Source organism: Agelaius phoeniceus, chromosome 3 (genome assembly GCF_051311805.1).
Source record: "Agelaius phoeniceus isolate bAgePho1 chromosome 3, bAgePho1.hap1, whole genome shotgun sequence".
Classification (NCBI taxonomy): domain Eukaryota; kingdom Metazoa; phylum Chordata; class Aves; order Passeriformes; family Icteridae; genus Agelaius; species Agelaius phoeniceus.
This window is the reverse complement of record NC_135267.1, coordinates 56,640,962-56,659,369: the sequence shown is the minus strand read 5'-3', so window position 1 is coordinate 56,659,369 and position 18,408 is coordinate 56,640,962. Positions and strand designations below refer to the sequence as shown.

Genomic DNA, 18,408 nt, shown 5'->3' with positions numbered 1-18,408 from the left:
GCATATCTACTGAAAATACAGGCTGTGATGCCATGCTCACCCCAGGCTGTGTTTGCAGCTTATTTCATGTTAATTTAGGCTGCATTAAAGTAAATGCTTTCAGCTGACATAACACAGCATGACTATCAAAAGAATCCCAGCTCTTTACACCCTTGATTCACTGTGTGCCCACCCAAATGATGGCTTGGGCACAGAGAGGGACTGGGGTGATGAAACTTTCTGGAACCTTTGTTTGCCAGCCTGCAGTCCAAAACCATTTGCACATGCTGCAGTGTGAGGAAGCAAGAGTTGTTACATGGACCCATCAAAAGAAGTGTAGTCCACTAGGAGCATTATCCCTGGTGTATGCTTTGTGCATTTTTGCCATCAGCTATGCTCTGACCTAGTATTTGTACTTTTAACTGTCTTAATCTAAGTGAAATTAAAAACTCATATAAATAAGTTATCATTTGACAAGCCCTATGGAGGTTTTTGCAAGGATGATCCTGCTGTTAAAGATCTGTAGAGAGGAATCTGACAGATCTGGGTTACATTCAGGTTTGCCCAAGTACCCATTTCACTAACTTTAGCTTTTACCCTTATGTAGAATGAAGGTGATAATTATTTTTATATATAGTACAATTAATTCATTAATGTCCATCAAGCTGGATTCCAGAAAGCTGGAATCTCAAATTGCACATTTCAGAAAGTTAGAATGTGAAATTGCACATTAAAATATTATCTATATACTATAACATAGTGGAGATTAATTCAAATCAAAGTGAATTTGGTAAATGAGTTCGCTTAGGAGATACTGGTATTTTGGGTTGAATCAGGAGTGACCTTTTGAAGTAAATCTCCCAGTTATTCCCACTTACAGATCTTTGTTTATCATCATGAGTGGTTTGAGAAGTTGCACAGGCCTCTCTGGGATGAAGTTAAAATAAATGTGCAGGGGTGAACTCAGCACCTTGAGCAATAAATGTGACCTGACCAGCACTTGTCCAGAGGAGCATCATTTGGGGGCAGTGGGTCCAGCACAAGCTGTTTCACCATGCAGAGCTGCTTCTTTATTGGCTTGCTAATGGAAACATAGCCATAAAGATCACCTTTATCGTTCAAATAATTTTACTTAGAATAGAGTTATTTGTGCACAAAAAGCAAGTTAATTACATGCAACCTCAGTATTCCCTGGAAATTACTGCTTTTAGAAGCTGGAAACATTTGAAATGTTGATTTATTTCTTCATAAGGGTTTTATTGTCAGACTAAGTGCTTGATGATGCAATGTTTGTAAGTTTAAAATGGAATTTTCCTTTTCTGCTCAAACAATAAATACAGAATAAATAATCATAAGATCACAGGATAATGCAGGTTGGAAAGGACCTCAGGAAGTCTCTAATCTAGCCTCCTACTCAAAGCAGGGTCAGAGGTGAAATTAGACTAGTTTGCCCAGAGCCTTGTCCTCTGGGAAGCATTAGATCTACTATTTTGTATTGACATAGTTTTTAAGTTTATTGAGTACATAATAAGTATATTTTATCACAATGCCATGTTCAGAAAGCTGTAAAATAAGTGATATTTGTAAATTTTATTATTAATATGATGATATCTTGCAGTGATGATATCATTGCAAGAAGGAGTCAATGTACTTACAAAGAGAAATTAACTCTTAACTATGGCAAAAAATACCTTAACTCTGTATTGATTTCTTTGTGTATTGGTTTCCAGGGCTTCACCTACCCTCCTCACGTTGGCTTATCCATTGGCACAGCAGCTGACCCTCTGTTTGTCCTTATGGAGGTGCATTATGACAATCCATCAGAGACAGAAGGTTTGTAGCCCCACAGGCTTTAAAACATGCCAGACTGGAAAATGTACTACACACAAGTGCTCATCCCTGCACTGCATGGCAAACAGAGCAAATAAAAAGCTGAGGGTTATTTTTGCTCCTGATCAATAGTTCCTGGTTTACAGTGTTTTTCTCATTGCCCTTGAATTTTTTTTTCTGTATTTTTTAGATATACATCTACCTGAACAGTGGACAGTTTCTGAAGTAATATAAATGCAGGTGTCTAGACCATTCACTGGGTAAAATCAGTTTATCTTAAAAGATAAGCTTTTAATTTGTAATAGTGTTTTAAAATTGTTCTTCCTGAATTTAATTTATATTTAGAAGAAGTAGAAGGGAGAAACAAAAAATCCCAGGAAAATCAGGGGAACTTTGAAGATGCCTCTTGGAAAGATACTTTTTTGTTCTGAAACAGAAGTTTATTAACCTACTGTACCCAAGAATATTGTGGTGAACAATATGAACTGAGTAAAATCTAATGCAGCATAGTATACTGGCCTTTCTTTACACCCCTATGTGTTAAAAGAAATTTTTCTATGTGGGCTATGCCTTACTGTCATTTCCCATCTTTTAAATTAATTAAATTTTTTTAATTTAGTGACAGACTCTGTGCTTTCAGCATGTGGGATGCAATAAACTTAATTTGCATCCTTGATATTGTATGCTTTTTCATCAAATGTTGCATGAAAGCCAAAGAAATCATGTGCTGAAAAATTGTGTCCCTTTGATTTGGTTGCGTTCTTAAATCCATCATTTTAATTTACTGTGCTGTATGATAGTGTTGGTTTAGCTGAAGTGGCACATACGAAAAACTGGAAATTGGTAATGTTTTGTTTCCTTTTAAGCTATAGGAACAATTTTGCCTTGCTGGGACAGTCTCAAAAGACCTGGGAAAATTCAGACAGCATAGGCAGAGCAGCGTGTTTGTAATCCAGGTCATGCTTCTCCTCCTCCCTGGCAAAATACACAGTGCAAGATTGTGCCAGGAATGCAAGAGAGCAGACCTGGGTGCTCCATCTGCTTCTGGTGGGGACAAATGAGTTCTCCTGACACAACAGCAAACCTGCCACTGGGTCACCTTCCTTTGTGGGTTTTGGCACCTGCATTTTCCCAGTTTGGTGAAAGGCTGCACTGTTTGCCTCACATTGTGACCTGGGGTAATGTTTTCCTAAGTGACTCAGATTGGTAGTGGCTTTTGGCTCCCAGTTAGGAGGAGTTGAAACATTTTTTAGTTTAACATGGATGGGTTTCACTGTTTCTGGTTTCGTAGTCCTTAACATTCACTTCTCATTTGAAAGGTGGCCTGTTTTGAGATTGTTTATCAGAAACTCTGACATACCAGAGTTTTGACATACAGAAGAGTGTATGACTACCATTCTTAATTGGCTATGCATAGTTCATATCCTTTGTTCCTTAATATTTATATGCACTACTCCATCTTAGCTATTTTAGTGACTGTGTAACAGTCCCTGCTCTGTACCTCTGACATTTGCTTATCTTAAAATAGACTGCTGATATCATATTGATGTAAAATTTGGCTTCAGGCACTGCTATGTCTGCTTTGTTTTTCAGAAGACTAATATAGGTCATTAGGAAGCATCTTACCTTCTCTGAGATATTCGATATGTTTTTGAATTTTTCATTTTCAAAATTGAAATTATTTCAGTTATTATTCAAAAATACAGAGATGAATAGATGAGCTAACAGAATTTAGTTCCTGTGCACAAACAGATTAATAATTTTTTGTGTATATCTTTACAAATAAAAATGACTAAAAGAAGAAAAGTATTCTAAGCATTTAGATGATAAAGGCAACATAAATTATTAGTAGATGCACAAACAAACACATATGGCTAAACATATGTGGGTGAAAAAAATAGATTTGTATTATTTTGACTCTTAGAAACACAGCCTCCAAACAGCAGGCTTCGGTTCTTTAAACCAATTTTTGAAATCAAGATAAGTCCTTGAGTCAGAGCAACATTAACGTACTCTGTAATTCTCTTGTCTGCTTCACTCAAGGTGGGGGTATTGTCTACAAGTGTGGGATTTAGTAAGGCAATTTTCAGGTTTAATTGATGCTCTCTTAATTGGAAAGATTGTAAAAGGGATGTATTTTTTTCATCTCAGATAGTCTGTAATGTAACAGGCAATCCAAAGCAAAGGGAAAATATAATTAATGGTAGCACACAAGATGAAGAAATAGATAAAATTGTCAACTAGAAGAGAACATGTGGCTTGAAAATTTTAAAGAGAAAAAACACTTCCTGCATATGGTTTCACACATTTCCATAATATTGAGATTGATTCCTTGATTTTCATGTAGAAAACTTATGACACAGCATGGAAAACATGAAGCAATATGGTTTGGGGTTTTTTCTCCTTTAAAAATCTGATTTTTAGCCACAGCTAACTGTGTTCTTTTGTTGCAGGCTTGATAGATAACTCTGGTTTGAGGCTAATTTATACTCCAGTTTTAAGGAAATATGATGCTGGGGTTATTGAAGCTGGTCTTTGGGTCAGCCTGTTCCACAATATCCCACCAGGCATGCCTGAATTTGTGTCAGAGGGTCACTGCACACTGGAATGTCTGGAAGAGGTATGTCCCTTGCCTGAATCCACTGGTTTTCATTCATGGAAATAATTGGAAGAGTCACTTGAGCTTCTTAGAAAGATTGATAGTTTCAGTTGAAAGATGTGAGCAAAGACATCTGATGGTACATGTTGTCCTCCAAAATGTTGTCCTTTTGAACTGGGTACTTGGCATGCTCACTACTCAGGCTTCTTTATTTATTTGAGTAATAATGGATGACACAGGGCTTTTTATTTTGTGTTTATGTAAGCATACACTGCTTTCTGTGGCAAAGCTATTAATAACTTGGTATAGCTAGCCCAGAAAAAAAAGTTTAGACTAATTCAGACCTGGGAATGTGCAAAAGGCTTCTAATGATGAAATGAAAGCCTGAAAGGTATTCTTACACCAGCCACAGAAACTGAAGACCTGAGAAGGTTTTACATTTATTAAGTTCTTGGTTTCATTAAGATAATTTATATATCTCTGCAATTAATGGAAACACTGTCTAAAATCTGTGGTAACTGTATAATGGGAGATTCTCATATACTTTGTCATCTATAGGGAAAGGTTGAATTAATAACATGGTTTACAATGAAGCTAAATTAGATAAAAAATTTAGATTTGTTCTTGGTGGTGTTAAATGTTGGGTATTGTCCTGGCATTTTCAGCCTTAAAACTCTTGAGCAATTCATTATCATGAGGCTTCTGACCCTAGGGCTGTTCTTGAAAGGTATTGTGATGACAGATTATTTCTACCTTGAGCTCTGAACAAGAATTAAAGCTGAGCATACTCAACATAAAGTTTAGATCAGTAGATGTCAGTTAGATTGGGAGTGATGCCAGATTTGTGTCAATTTGGAAAAGTTAATTTGCAAATGTATTTGACCTGGAAAAAACTTCTAGATGTAAACTTATGGTATTTCCCTACCAGTTCACTTAAAGATGGAAAGTAGAGGATGTTACAACTGCAACCTCTCAGTTTAAAGTGTGTCTCTTGGCATCATTCATAACTGCAGAGAAATTCATTTTCACAATAAACATCCACATTCATTAGTGTTAGCCATTAGCACCAAAATAATGTGCAGGTTTTAGTACTATTCCTTTGAAAGTCTTAAAACTATTGAGAATTATTTGCAGTCCAGTTGATTTTCATTTTAACAAATGGGTTCATATAGGAGTAAAAATATGTTTTTGTTTTAAAAAATAATCAAAAAACCCCAGCCTTTTTTGGACATAAACCCTGAATTTCACTTAATGTTTTGGTTTTGCTCCAGACTGCATTTTTCGGTAAACTGAGTGAATTCAAAATGCATTAATGAATGTATTTGTAGATGGAATTATATTACATTACATTACTTTTCATTTGGGAACACTGATGGTGTTGGTTTCTCTTGGCCAGGCTCTGGGTGCTGAGAGACCTGCTGGGATTCAAGTGTTTGCAGTACTTCTCCATGCTCACCTTGCTGGCAGAGCTATCAGGATGCGCCACTTCCACAATGGCGAGGAGCAGAAGCTACTTGCTTATGATGATGAGTTTGACTTCAACTTCCAGGAGTTTCAGTACCTGAATGAAGAAAGAACCATCTTGCCAGTATGGCACTCTTAATACTTTTCCTGGAAGTGTTTAAGAGATCACGTGCCTATCATTTTCTCACCTTTAGGATTAAATTTGCCACAGAACTTCTTAGCCTAGCATCATAGAATTCTTGGATGTTCTGTTAATTTTTCCATTTATCGCAGAGTCACTCATGCATTAAAGTTTCAGTGTCTTGGGAGTGTCCACATGAGTCACCACAGAACTGGCGTGGTTCATCAAATCAAGCTATTCTTTGGGTGCATTTGATATCCATAATAACCTGAACTTTACGATCACAAATGTTTGAACAAAGCAGATTAGAAAATCCCTTGTGTGCTTGGCTGTACCATCTTCATCCATCCAGAAAGATGAATAATGGAAATGCCTCTGTATGGCTTTACAGAGCTGTGGAACCAAGTAGCATATCTTCAGTATTTGCACCCAGCAAGTATCCAGCCTTACAAACCTGTTTAAAAATCAGCCAAGTCTTCTGTTTGTTTCACACTTTTTCTTGTTGGGAGTAAAACTCCATGCTCATGTTCCACCCAATATTTCACTAGTAAACAAAACCTTTTGAAAGAAGAAATCATACAACTCCATTTACTGTATTCCTGAAAATAGTGCAACAGAACTTGTAGAAATATTCCAACTAAAATTATATTATAAAGCAATAGCTATGCATAGTTATTGCATGAAAAGAGTCTGCATTTTCAGTGTGTCACTCATTTAAAAATTATTCACTTTTCTTTTGTTCTACCCAGTATCTACATTTAAGTTTTGGCATGATGACAGAAATTTTAATGCTGCAAAGCCTGGATGCTCCATATCTGTCCAGGAGAGCAGCTTGTCCTGGTGCATGTGAACAAGCATGTTTTTAAATTGTCAGTTGCAAAATGCCAAAAAATTGAATTTATTTACAATTAGAATCACTAAGGGAGACAGATCTGAAAAGAACATTGAAATGACTGAACTTAAGTATGGTCAGGAGCCCCATGGTTTAAACTTCAGGGGCTTCTCTTCAAGCCTCTTTCTCTCTTATGTCTCTTCTCCCACACTGTAAGACTTTGATATTTGTACTTTAGAGACAAGAAGCTAAAATGCTAACTTTATAGTTTAATTTCTACAGCAAAACCTGGATGTTCAAGTGCAGAATTTACTCTTTGAAGTAAAATTGCTCATAATCTAGGGGCCTCAAAGACAAAGTTACCTCCTTCAAGAAAGAAGGTTGAAGGGTTTAGGAAGAGGGCTGGCAGAAGATGACAGGTTTGCAGAGAAAGCCTGTAACATTTTTAGGAAAATTCATGCAATTATAACAGAAGGCCTCTTAAAATTCAAGAACATAAGGGAATAGACAACAGAAAAACTATAAAGAGCATTTGATAGTAACAGCAGAACAACAAAAAAAAACTAGGTCAAGTAGAAGATGGAAGTCTTTCTCTGAAGAGAACCATTTTTTATGCCTTTCATTTTCATCTTATGCAAAACTACCAGTGCAACTTTACATACATCATCTGGTGTAATTCAGAGAACAGTTTAATCAATTAACTAATACTATGATTTTTCATGTAAGTTCTTGTTAGTCTCTCTTTCTACAAGCTCTCCCAAGAGTGTAACCTTCTTTCAGCTTGTGGAGCACATGTTATTTTTTTTCCTCACATAGTAGCACTCTCTTCTCCATTTGGAAGCAGCAGATCTAGTCTCACAGAAGGAACAATTTTAGTGAATGTTATCCAGTCTGTAAGATACGAGAGCCAGAGACCTCATTGACAGGAACAGAGTATTCCCACTGGAAGCAGTGACACTGTGCCAGCTCAAGCTACTTCAGAAACCTCTGTCTCCATTTGGCTGACATGAGGCTGATGCACCTTCTTCCAGCAGTCTGGAGTACAGATTGTGCTAGCCTTGATCTGGAGAAACAGCCTATAGGAAAGGAGAAATTCTCAGCCTTTGAAGGGTGATCTGTTTCTTTTTAGGGAAGCATAATGGTTGATAAGGGAAGATGATACAAAAAAATTCGACTTGATTATCACGGGGATTTTCAAATTTGTACTTGATTAGGTATAGGGAGTTAAAGTATTACCAGACTGTAAGTATTACCAGTTTGTCAAGACACCAAAAAGTTAATTGTATGTGCTTGAGAAGGTAAGTATTCAGCCTTTCCCATACATATCTGTCAATGTAGTGAAGTCTTTGCCTGCCACTCCTCTACTCCCAGGCTTGGCAGAGATATAGTTGTTTTTGTGATGTGGAAAGCCTTCTTTTCCTCATTTGCCAAATATTTCTATTGAAGTTGGCAGTGTAAATTAGCCTGGGTTAAGTAGCACTGGATGAGTTTTGCAGCAAGAATAATTTGTTTACATTGTCTACTATATAATTTTCCAGAAAATTGGATGGTAACTGGGTACCTTCATTGCTACTTTAAAAGAAAGTCAAACAACACTCTTATTAAAACTGTTTAAATCCATGGGGGATCCCTGAGGATCTGGATAATATGAATGCTAAGTGCCAAGGCCTTAACATATGGCAATTGCCTAATCCTTCACTCTTTCAAAACATCATATCCACTGCTCTGATATTTATTACTTCAGTGCTTGCTGTCATCTGTGGTTACCTGAAGCTGGTGTTGATAAAGTTCAGAACTGTGAACTTCCTAAATTTTGTATTTCAGGGTGATAATTTAGTCACAGAATGCCACTACAGTACTGTGGACCGAATTCGCATGACGTGGGTAAGCAATATTTTGGTGGATCAAAATAAGTACACAGATAATATTGGGGACTAAAACCTTTTTCACAGAACACTGTTTTAAAAAAGTGAATTTACTTACTAATTCCTGTGTGCACATAACTATTTATTGTCTTTCCTTTCATAGATTTTTAGGTTTTAAAGTCATCTGAGCTATTGTGATCTTAGTCTGATCTTTTGCTTAAGGCATTCATATGACTAGTTTGTAAAATAAGCACGTCAGCTCATAAAAAATCCTTAGAAGTCAAACTTTTCTGGTATAAGGAGTGCTTTCTTCACAACATGTATTAACATGCAAATTCTGCGTACTGTAATGAATCATTTTTATGAAGTTGTTACGCATTTTTCCTGGAATTGTAATTGCCAGTTCTTTTGTATTGATTTTTAGATAAGCTGTGATCAGAAGGTTTTCCAACTATTTAGTTTTGCGCCTAATACAGAATCCAGGCAGAATGAAGGTCCTTTGGGTTGGGAAGAGGTGTTGCGAAACCACCCCTCCCTGATGAGGGTGTCCAGTTCTGGTTTGGCACAGTCTCCCAGAAGCAGCTTGATAGATTAACAGAGGCACTGGGCGTTGCAGTGCAGTCACTAGGTTTTGGAGGTGAAGTAAATTTGGTTACTCGGACATGGGCTGCACTGTCCCAGTTGTCTAGGAGCACATAGAGTGATGCCAAACCCACTATGTCTATGGGAGGGATATAGCTGCCTGTGCCAAGGTCTGATGCTGCTTCCTGGGGGAGTGGCTGGATCCAAACCTCTGGGAAGTGAGACCTGAGGGCTGTCTGTTTTGCAGGGAAAAGCTGTTCCTGGCATCCAGAGAGCAAAGGGATACTTCTCCCTGAGTAATGGATTGCATGTAGGCATATGCAGTAGTTATTTAATGAAAAGCAAAAGAGCAAGAATGAAGGCTTTTGAGTTTTATGTCCTGTTTTCTTGTGTGGTGACCACACTAACTCTTGGCTCATGTGTTTTCTCCATTCCTATTCCTGTGGTTCCATGAGACTTGTGGAAGTGTTCCCACCCAGGATTTAGGAACATGTAGTTTATAATCTTGTCCATGTTTACCAAGATTAATTTTAAGTTGGTTGTTTGCCCCATGGTTCTCAATGGAAGATTGCTTAAGAATCTGTTTCTTCTGTTAGCTAGAAATATTATTCTAATAACTAATTTTATAATGCATGCTCATTTTTTCTTGAGTCAACATTATCTGTTAATAGAAATAATTCTTTTCCTTCTTGCTTTTTACTGGCATATGTACTTACAACCTAAGTTCATAGGTTGTAAGGAGTATGAATCTTCCATCCCAGCCTCTGTTTTACTAGGCAAAGCTCAATTAATTTCTTATTAAACATATTAATTGTCCTACAAGATTTTTTTCCTTATTTGTTCCACTTTTCTGAAATGTGGTAAATCTAAGTACCTTGGGGGCAACTGAAAGCAAACCTGAACTTCTCAGATAGTACACTTCAATATAATATGAGCCTTATTTTATTCACAGGTGTTCTTTCTGATGTCTTTTAACTTAGAAGCTATTGCTTGAGCTTCCAGAGTATTTTGTAATTAATTATGTAATAGCTTCTTGCTACTTGACAACCTCATGTACGAGATAAACTTGTCAAATTTGGCCTTCTGATACATTTTCATTAGCATCTGAATGCTAATCAGTGGTTTAATTTGTGGGATTCCAGTGCTACCCTGATTAATGAAAAATCCCATTTTCAGGGTGGTCTGAGCACCAGGAATGAAATGTGCCTGTCATACCTGCTCTATTACCCGAGAATCAACCTCACCCGCTGTGCGAGCATTCCAGATATAATGGAACAGCTCCAGTTCATTGGTGTTAAGGAAATCTATCGACCAGTCAGGTATGTAAAATTTTTATGAATATGTGCAGCACCTCTCTCTCTGTCTGTGGGATTCTTGGATCATTTTTATACAACTTTTCTTTCTTTCTGGTAGAAAGAAAAGAAACATAGTCACTGTGCCACTTCTTTTGGTCAATATGCTGTGCTGCCATTTTTCCTGCCAAATTATTTTGCATCTTTTTTTCTTCTGATAGAAAAGCAGTTTCTTCTTTTAAGGAAATAATACTGTTAACATTGTTTTTGTTTTTTTTTTTTTTTTTTTTTACCACATACATCTGTGAAAAGGCTATATATCAATATTTTAAATCTATCAATTTATTAAAACATGTCAATGTTTCATATATAGAGAAGTAATTTTGAAAAAGAGTTTGTGAGCTGGTTATTGAATTTCCCTCAGTAGTTTTGTTGACAGGAATTCCGAGGACAAAAATATGTTCCTTATAGTGCTTAAAATTAAAGCATCTCAACAGGAGATTGTAAACAGTGAGAACAGTCAAAAGTGGAATGTTCCCAAATGAATGAAATGCAGAAAAATAATCAAACAATAAAAAGTTGAATGAACATTTTCTGGTGAAAGGTGAATTGCATTTGCATTTTTAGTTGCACTAAACTACTGTAATAGTAAGATTTTAAAATCAAATGGACAGAGTAATAGTGTGTCATCACAAATTTTAAAAGTTGTCTTTGCTTATACAGTTTATCTTAGCAAACCATATAAAGCTATTATTGCAAAATAATTTGACATACAGGCTTAGTGGTCTTAGTTCTGAAATTTATATTCAAGAAGAGTTTGAAGGAAGTCACAGTGCAATCAATGTCTACATAATTTTCCACACTATTTCCATTTACAACCTCTTTTAATGCAGGGAGAACAGAGTTTCTAAATTAGTCCTATCTAAAAGAGTCTTTCTGAGCTTAGAAAGAAAATATTCTAACAAATGTATGCTCTCTTGAGTGTTCATTCATGATAACTGTACTTAAGGAAAAAATGCACATTTGGCCTGGGGAAATAAAGATGTTCTGAATAGAGTAAGTATGCAGACTGTCTGCCACAAATGGAATAGTAATTAGAAGAGGAGATTATTAATGCCTCTAGTATTTATGACCTAATCCACAATTCTTGTTTCATTAAACTCTGTCAGCCTAAGGATATGTGACCTGATCCTCATCTCTCTTGTGTCAGTCTAACACTAGAATTGCTTCACTGACTTTTTCAAAGTCTCTCTTGACTTACAAATGCAAACTGGGAGTAGGATGAAGGTGTTGTGGCTCACTTAAAAACATTTTTCCTCTGTTTGGTGGCACAGACACCAGTTTAAATCATGAGGAGAAGAGATAAAATTGGGCTTGAGTACCATAATACTTGGTTAAAATCACAGTCTCTATGCCTAGATGTTGAGTGGAGCAGAACTCTGGCATAGACAATTTCCCCAAAGCAAGTGGGAGACAGCCTACTACAAGATAACACAGATCTGTTTAAAGTATTCTGAAAAGATAACTCATGCTCCAATCACAGTATTAATTAGGTACTTGATAAAGGTTTAGATACTTCTGTTCTTCCTCTAGCTGTATTGATTTTGTGTTTGTAAAAGTTTGATTCCTCCACCATGTTTTTTCCGTTCATCTCAGTAAAGTCAAACAAGGAGAAAGCAGAAACAATTGAAAAGGTTGTGGGTTATGGATTTTTGGTTTTTCTTTTAATTTTCCTATGTTACTTTTTTTAGTTTTCTTTACTGAATGAAATCTCATTCCTTCCCTTTCCATGTGGCTGGTGAGAAATGAGATTGTCCCCATTTGTTCATGGGAAGGATTCCCACACTTGGCCAGCCAGATCTTTCAGAGCAGTGCAGCAGGTCTCTGAACCACCTCTGGCCAAAAGTACCCTTGCAGCCAGCTTGTAGGAATATGCCAAAGGGAGAGTCCACAACCCTGGTTATTATCTGCTGCCCACCAGTGCAGAGCAACTCCTCAGTTCTGACCTGAGCTTGGCAGAACCGTCTGCAAGCAGCTTTCTAATGGCAAAGGTTCCTTGGCAACCTGGCCTGCCAAACCTCAGAGAGCGTGTGGCTTTCCTTTGTTTTTGTTTTTGTTTTCTTCAGAAGTTACAGCAGATCTGCTTTGTATTGCTTGTGCATTGAGTTTGTGGATCAGAAAAGAGCAATGTACCTCTTGAAGTCCTTCATTTCCAAAAGCATCTGGTAGCAAGTACTAACCTGCTGATAGCCTTTCATGAGTCTGTCAAAATCAATGAAACTGCATCAGTTTTCAGTAGAAGAGAACTTTGTTGAAAAGAGAACTTTGTGAGCTAGGCATAATATACATAGCTGTAGTGCGTTTATTTTTCTAAGTTCCCCAGAAGTTTTCCTCGTTCATTTCAGCCTGATAGTTTTTTATCTATTTTTTAAAATTAATTGTTTGTTTTTCTTTAGGACTTGGCCTTTCATTATCAAGAGTCCTAAGCAATATAAAAACCTGTCTTTTATGGATGCAATGAACAAATTCAAATGGTCCAGATCAGAGGGTCTCTCCTATAATCAACTTGTGCTTAAACTACCTGTGAACGTGAGATGTTCTAAAACAGATAATGCTGAATGGTCGGTAAGTCTGTGTGCTGAAAAGGAGGCAATGATGACATGAAACTACTTTGATTTACTGTGTTTCAATGCATGTGAGTAACTATATGATTATATGTCTTTAGGATGTTTACACAGCTATATTTCATTTACATACAATAACAAATGATGAGAATGTTTTACCAGTGCTTTCATCTAGCTTGAGTTCTAGAAGCATTTAAAAAGAATAGAGAAGTTGGAGCTTTAATCAGCACCTGGGATCAGTAATAGGAAGATGGAGTCTTTCAGTGGGGCTGGGACTGATCAGAGAGCAGCCATGTACATCAGGTGAAGTGACCACGCCAGGAAACTGTCCTACCTTGGCTACCTCCATGGTCAGGGACTTATGTTAGGGTCTTGCAACAGATGATTTGAAATCCCTAAATCAGGTTTCCTCTCTGAGACACCTTCTAGGGGAAGCTTACTGACTGCATAATGAAGCCTCAAGAATCTGCCTTCTTAACTTGGGCATCTAGAAAACCTAAAGCTGTATGAATATTCTTGCAATAAGTCATGCTTTTTTAATGATCCTAGAATTGTCTATAGTATTGGGCCAGAAAAACAAAATTGGATAGTCTGTTCCCTTTGTGCAACTTATTAAGATTTTATCTTCCATGGTTTTACTTTCCCTATTGTCTTGATGAAAAAACCTGTAAGAGAAAATATAATTCCCCAATAAATTATTATTTATTCTAAATATCTATTGGTATTTTACCAGAACACTGCTGAGAAAAGTTGTCATCTTCAATGTTGATGTTTGTTTAAAAAGGATGGCTAGTGCATGTCATATCATCCCTAAAAAAAATGCTTTAAAATATGTATTCCTCTTTGAACTCCTTTACAGACTCCAAATTCGAGGCTTTTACATTTTTGAGATTTTCTGTTCAGAATTAGAGGCAGTCTCACTGTACCAGCTTATTTCCTATTGTGATTTCAGTCCAGTGTAGCAGAGCTGCTGTGAGATACTACTGATGAAGTAATTCCTATGAAAGGATTTCTGCCTCATCCTCCTTACCCTAGAAGATAGCCCATGCTTCCTCATAATGTGTCACACAGTCCTTTCAGGTGTTGAAGAAATTGCCCCTCCTACAGCAGCGTTCTTGTGTTTTTCCAACATAGGTCAGACTGTTCTGTCCATTGGATGACAAAGGAATACTGTGCGCTATAAGTAATGAAAGAGGTTCTGTCCCATTGTAGACCTCCTGTGGAAAGTAGTTGTAGACAGAAAAAAAACAGTTGTAGACAATACTGTGACTTTTCACCAGTTTTGGTTAAACTTCTTGACCTTTACAGCTGATGACTAGTAGCAATTGCATAGCCACCCTTTCACTGATTATTTGTCAGAGGACAAGTCAAGATGATGAAAAGCACAGAAATTTTATCAAGAGGGGATAGGCTGAGGTTTTTTTAATGGTATACTTTCTGGAAAATGCTGTTGCTCTTTATCTTACAGGATGAAGGAACAATACTTACAACTCAAAGAATGAGCTCACTGAAACTGGGAGTTCTTAGCTCTTCCTTAATCATAGTTTCCTTTTTCAAAATGACATATTCAAAATGGGCATATTCTTCAAAGCTAAGATTAGGACTCTTTCCTTTCCCTTCCCTTATTAGTGATATTACACTTAAATGACCATCCTCATCAAAATCAGGGACAGATTTAACCCTCAGTTGTTACAAGACTGAAAAAAATTGAAGCAGGGGAACTGAGTTGAAAATACCTTCTTTTTTCTATAGAGTTGGTCTGTATTTCAGTTTTACTTTTGTGTTGTGTTTGCTAAGATTAAGTCAATATTCAGTTGGGGTTTCTTTCTAGGGTACAGAATAATAGCAACATAGATGAAGTCCTCAAAGCAAGCATATGCTGTACAGGTGGGCATTCAACCTTTCAAAAATGTGCCCAGGAGCTTACTTTCTGCAAAGCTTATTTTCTTTAACATGTAGGGAGTAAATTTAGGAAAAGCAAGCTGAGCTGTGTACACAAATGTCTCCAATTTCATGTCAAAACTATAGCAAACACGTAGTTACGTCAAATCCCATAAAATTGCACTGAGTTCTATGGGAAGAGTGAAAAATGCTCAGTACATAGCAATATGACACTGCTGTATGTGACCTTGCTTGAGCAGGGACATGGAACCCAATGACCTCCAGAGATCCTTTCCAACCACAACCATTCTGTGGTTCTGTGGAACAAAACCTGTGTACACAGTTTTAGCTGTTTTGTACGTGCAAGTGTGAGTCTTGCACTCAGAAATGAACACATTCAAATATCATCCTATATCCCCACAGCAGAGTGACACTGCCAGCTTTCGTCTGTATTTGACAGAAAGATGAAAACAACAACCAAACCTGCCAAACAACCCCATAAAGCAAAATAAGGTTACTCAAATAAACCAACCAAAGTCTATCCTAGCTTGACTGTAGAGGATGCCAGTGTGTACTGCTGCTCTCGAGCTGAGAATGTTGGATATGCACACTGGCTGATCATTTGGCATGCAGTATATTCATATTTTTACTGAGCTTGATGTTTCCACAGTGACAATCACAGCCCAAGTACAAAACTATCAATAGACTATCAGGCAAGCTGCCAATTATCTTGAGAGCAAAAAGAGTTTTCTAATCTTATGTGACAAAACTCTGATAATTTTTTGCTATTTTAATTTCAGATCCAAGGCATGACAGCTTTACCTCCTGATATAGAGCGACCATACAAGACAGAGCCAGTAATATGCAGTTCATCTTCCTGTTTAAGTTGCAGTTTATTCCTTACCCTGTTGTGTATTGTATACATCACAGCCAGTACCATAGGAAACACTGAGCCCTTTGTATAATAATTTTTATTCATCTGTGTTCTGTATGCCATGCAAGTTCTGATGTGTTTGCACTGTTGCTATTGTAGATTTATTTTTTTACTTATTAATGAACTACATTTGCTGGATCAAAACAAAATGTGTACATCCTTTGGAAACTGTGGGGTTTTTGGTTTTCAATGTAAAATATGTATGAAATACAGTAGGTACACTGACACATTGCATATTGAAATATTTTCCTGTACCATTTTCTTATACTTTGTCCTGCCTCTTTCATGTGGTGCTTTCAAAGTCATCTATGTATATGGGTAAAATTAATAAACTAAAAGCAACTTAGTTAACCACAATCAGCCTGGTCTGTGTTGTATTATTTTGCCTTGATTGTTGTTATCTGCAGGTAATGAAATCACTGCTATATGGACAGGACTTGCAAACATAAATTTGGGCATGTCTGGCTGACATGTGCCATAAAGCTATGGGAAGGATTCATTCAGTCTGGACATTTCTGGGAGCAGCACACTACAAAACCATCTTAGCTCCTGAGATATGAGAACTAAGGGTGCTAAAGGGATGAAAAACACAGGCAGAACCCCAAATCTCCTCATTGTGAATCCTGTACAAATCCTTTGGCTTTGTTGGCATTTCTTTTTCCCGATCCCAGGTAGTTCAGGGCGTTGCTTGTGTCCTAAGATATTTGCACAGTGAATAAATCTTTGGTGAGAAGTAGGCATTCCTTTTCTAGATTTGATCTGGACAGCAGGAGCAATAAAGATTTATCTCACATTTAGGCTCTGCCATGCACAGGGAACTGAGCCTTCCAGCAGCTATTGTTAGCACATGCTGAGCATTGCAATAGGCCAAACTGCTGATTAAGAGGTTGTTTTTCTGTCTCATATGTACAAAGTTTTATTTATATTCAGAAATTGGCAACTTTTCAACTCAGATGGTGCTGGGTAGGGAAGATTCCTGAAAGAGACAAAATTTATTGCTCCCCAGTGAAATTATGCCACACAGTAGAAAAGGACTGAACATTGAAAAAAAAAACATTCATTTTTGTAGCCCCACTGCAGTTACAGTAAGCTATAATTTTTTCAGTATTGCATAAACATTTTTGGAGTGTGGCTGTAAAAATAAGTTAGTCTGGACGCTGAGAGTGCTTCCCTGATCTCTGCAACACCTGCTCTACAACTAACCTCTGTAGACTTAGTTACACACAGGCTTTGCTATGTACATTTTATGACATTGAGCACTTCTGTGCAGTGTGGTGAGTCCAGAGCAGATCAAGAACCTGAGCTGAGATAAAATGCTTTTCTGCCCATTTTTGTTCATTAACTGTTAACAACTGATATCAGCTCTCCATGCAGCTCCTCTTCTTAAGCAGGGCAGGCTGTTTTATGCAAAGAAATATCACATAAGAAGGAAGATGAGGAGAGGATCTGGCATCTGTCTTCTCTGAATTTGAAAAGTAAAAAGGAAAGCATCACAGAGCTGGTAGGGCTCCTCTGCATGTAGCCAAAATTGCAATGCATGTGATAGCTGACAGGAGAGAGGCACTGAAGCAGCTCCATGTCTCAAGTAGAGATGAAAGATTTAATCAAGGGTAGATTAATTTTCTAGGAGCTATAGCAATCTCATTAGAGAACTTATGCATAAAGGGAGTTTAAGGTGGGCCATGAAGGTAAAAGTTCACAAGGCCAGCTTTATCCTTCTGATGCTGTATCTGTACTTGGCTTGGAAAAACTCCTACATGGGAAAATTCTTTATCATTGTTGGGGAGGTTTTTGCTCCAAATATACCTGGACTGTGATATATTCTGTCATTCTTCCCTTTGGTTCTGGATGAACTAAGGAAGTAGTGTATGCCAAATAGCATGTGGGTTTTTTTGGGATTAAGCTCCTGAAGTTTCAATAAAGAAATGTAACTATGTAGGTGTCTTCTTCCTGCCAGAAGAACTATGTTCTTCTGTTTTGTAGTCCCAAATATAACTGGTTGAAAAGAGTAGTCATGGTGAATTATAGGCAGAAAAGTCTTCTGACTGATTATTTTTACAGATCTTTTCTGAATGTAAAAAAAGTGAGGGGCATCCTCCATCTACTAAGATATCATGAAGTCTAGGATGCATCCTATTCTAACAGGAGTCAGCAGGGACCTTGGCCTTTCTTATGCTCAAACCCATCCCTAATCTAGGCATGTTTTAACAGCTTTTCTTCAGGGAGCAAGGGGAAAAATAACAGGCAATGAAATGAGAAAAGAGCTTTTGTGTTGGATAGAGGAGCCCTTTCACATGCAGTGTTGTGTCTCATTTGCTACTACTGGCATCCATCCTGGGTTGACTTGATTTGCAAAACATATAAATCAGATCTAGGGTTAATTTCCATTCTGTCTGTTCTCTGAT

General features: G+C 37.3%; 1 protein-coding gene across 1 annotated transcript in view; it reads left to right on the top strand.

Annotated features, from left to right (window-relative positions):
* The window catches only part of MOXD1 (monooxygenase DBH like 1), a 49,650-nt gene extending 33,290 nt beyond the window's left edge, over positions 1 to 16,360 (top strand). Inside the window, exons 6-12 of the mRNA XM_054630486.2 lie at positions 1,710 to 1,812; positions 4,263 to 4,429; positions 5,805 to 5,996; positions 8,650 to 8,709; positions 10,449 to 10,591; positions 13,021 to 13,189; positions 15,870 to 16,360. Of these exons, the coding sequence (XP_054486461.2) occupies positions 1,710 to 1,812; positions 4,263 to 4,429; positions 5,805 to 5,996; positions 8,650 to 8,709; positions 10,449 to 10,591; positions 13,021 to 13,189; positions 15,870 to 16,034 (999 nt within the window). The 3' untranslated portion in view covers positions 16,035 to 16,360. The remainder of the gene's footprint in view (positions 1 to 1,709; positions 1,813 to 4,262; positions 4,430 to 5,804; positions 5,997 to 8,649; positions 8,710 to 10,448; positions 10,592 to 13,020; positions 13,190 to 15,869) is intronic.
* The last annotated feature ends 2,048 nt before the right edge of the window (positions 16,361 to 18,408 follow it).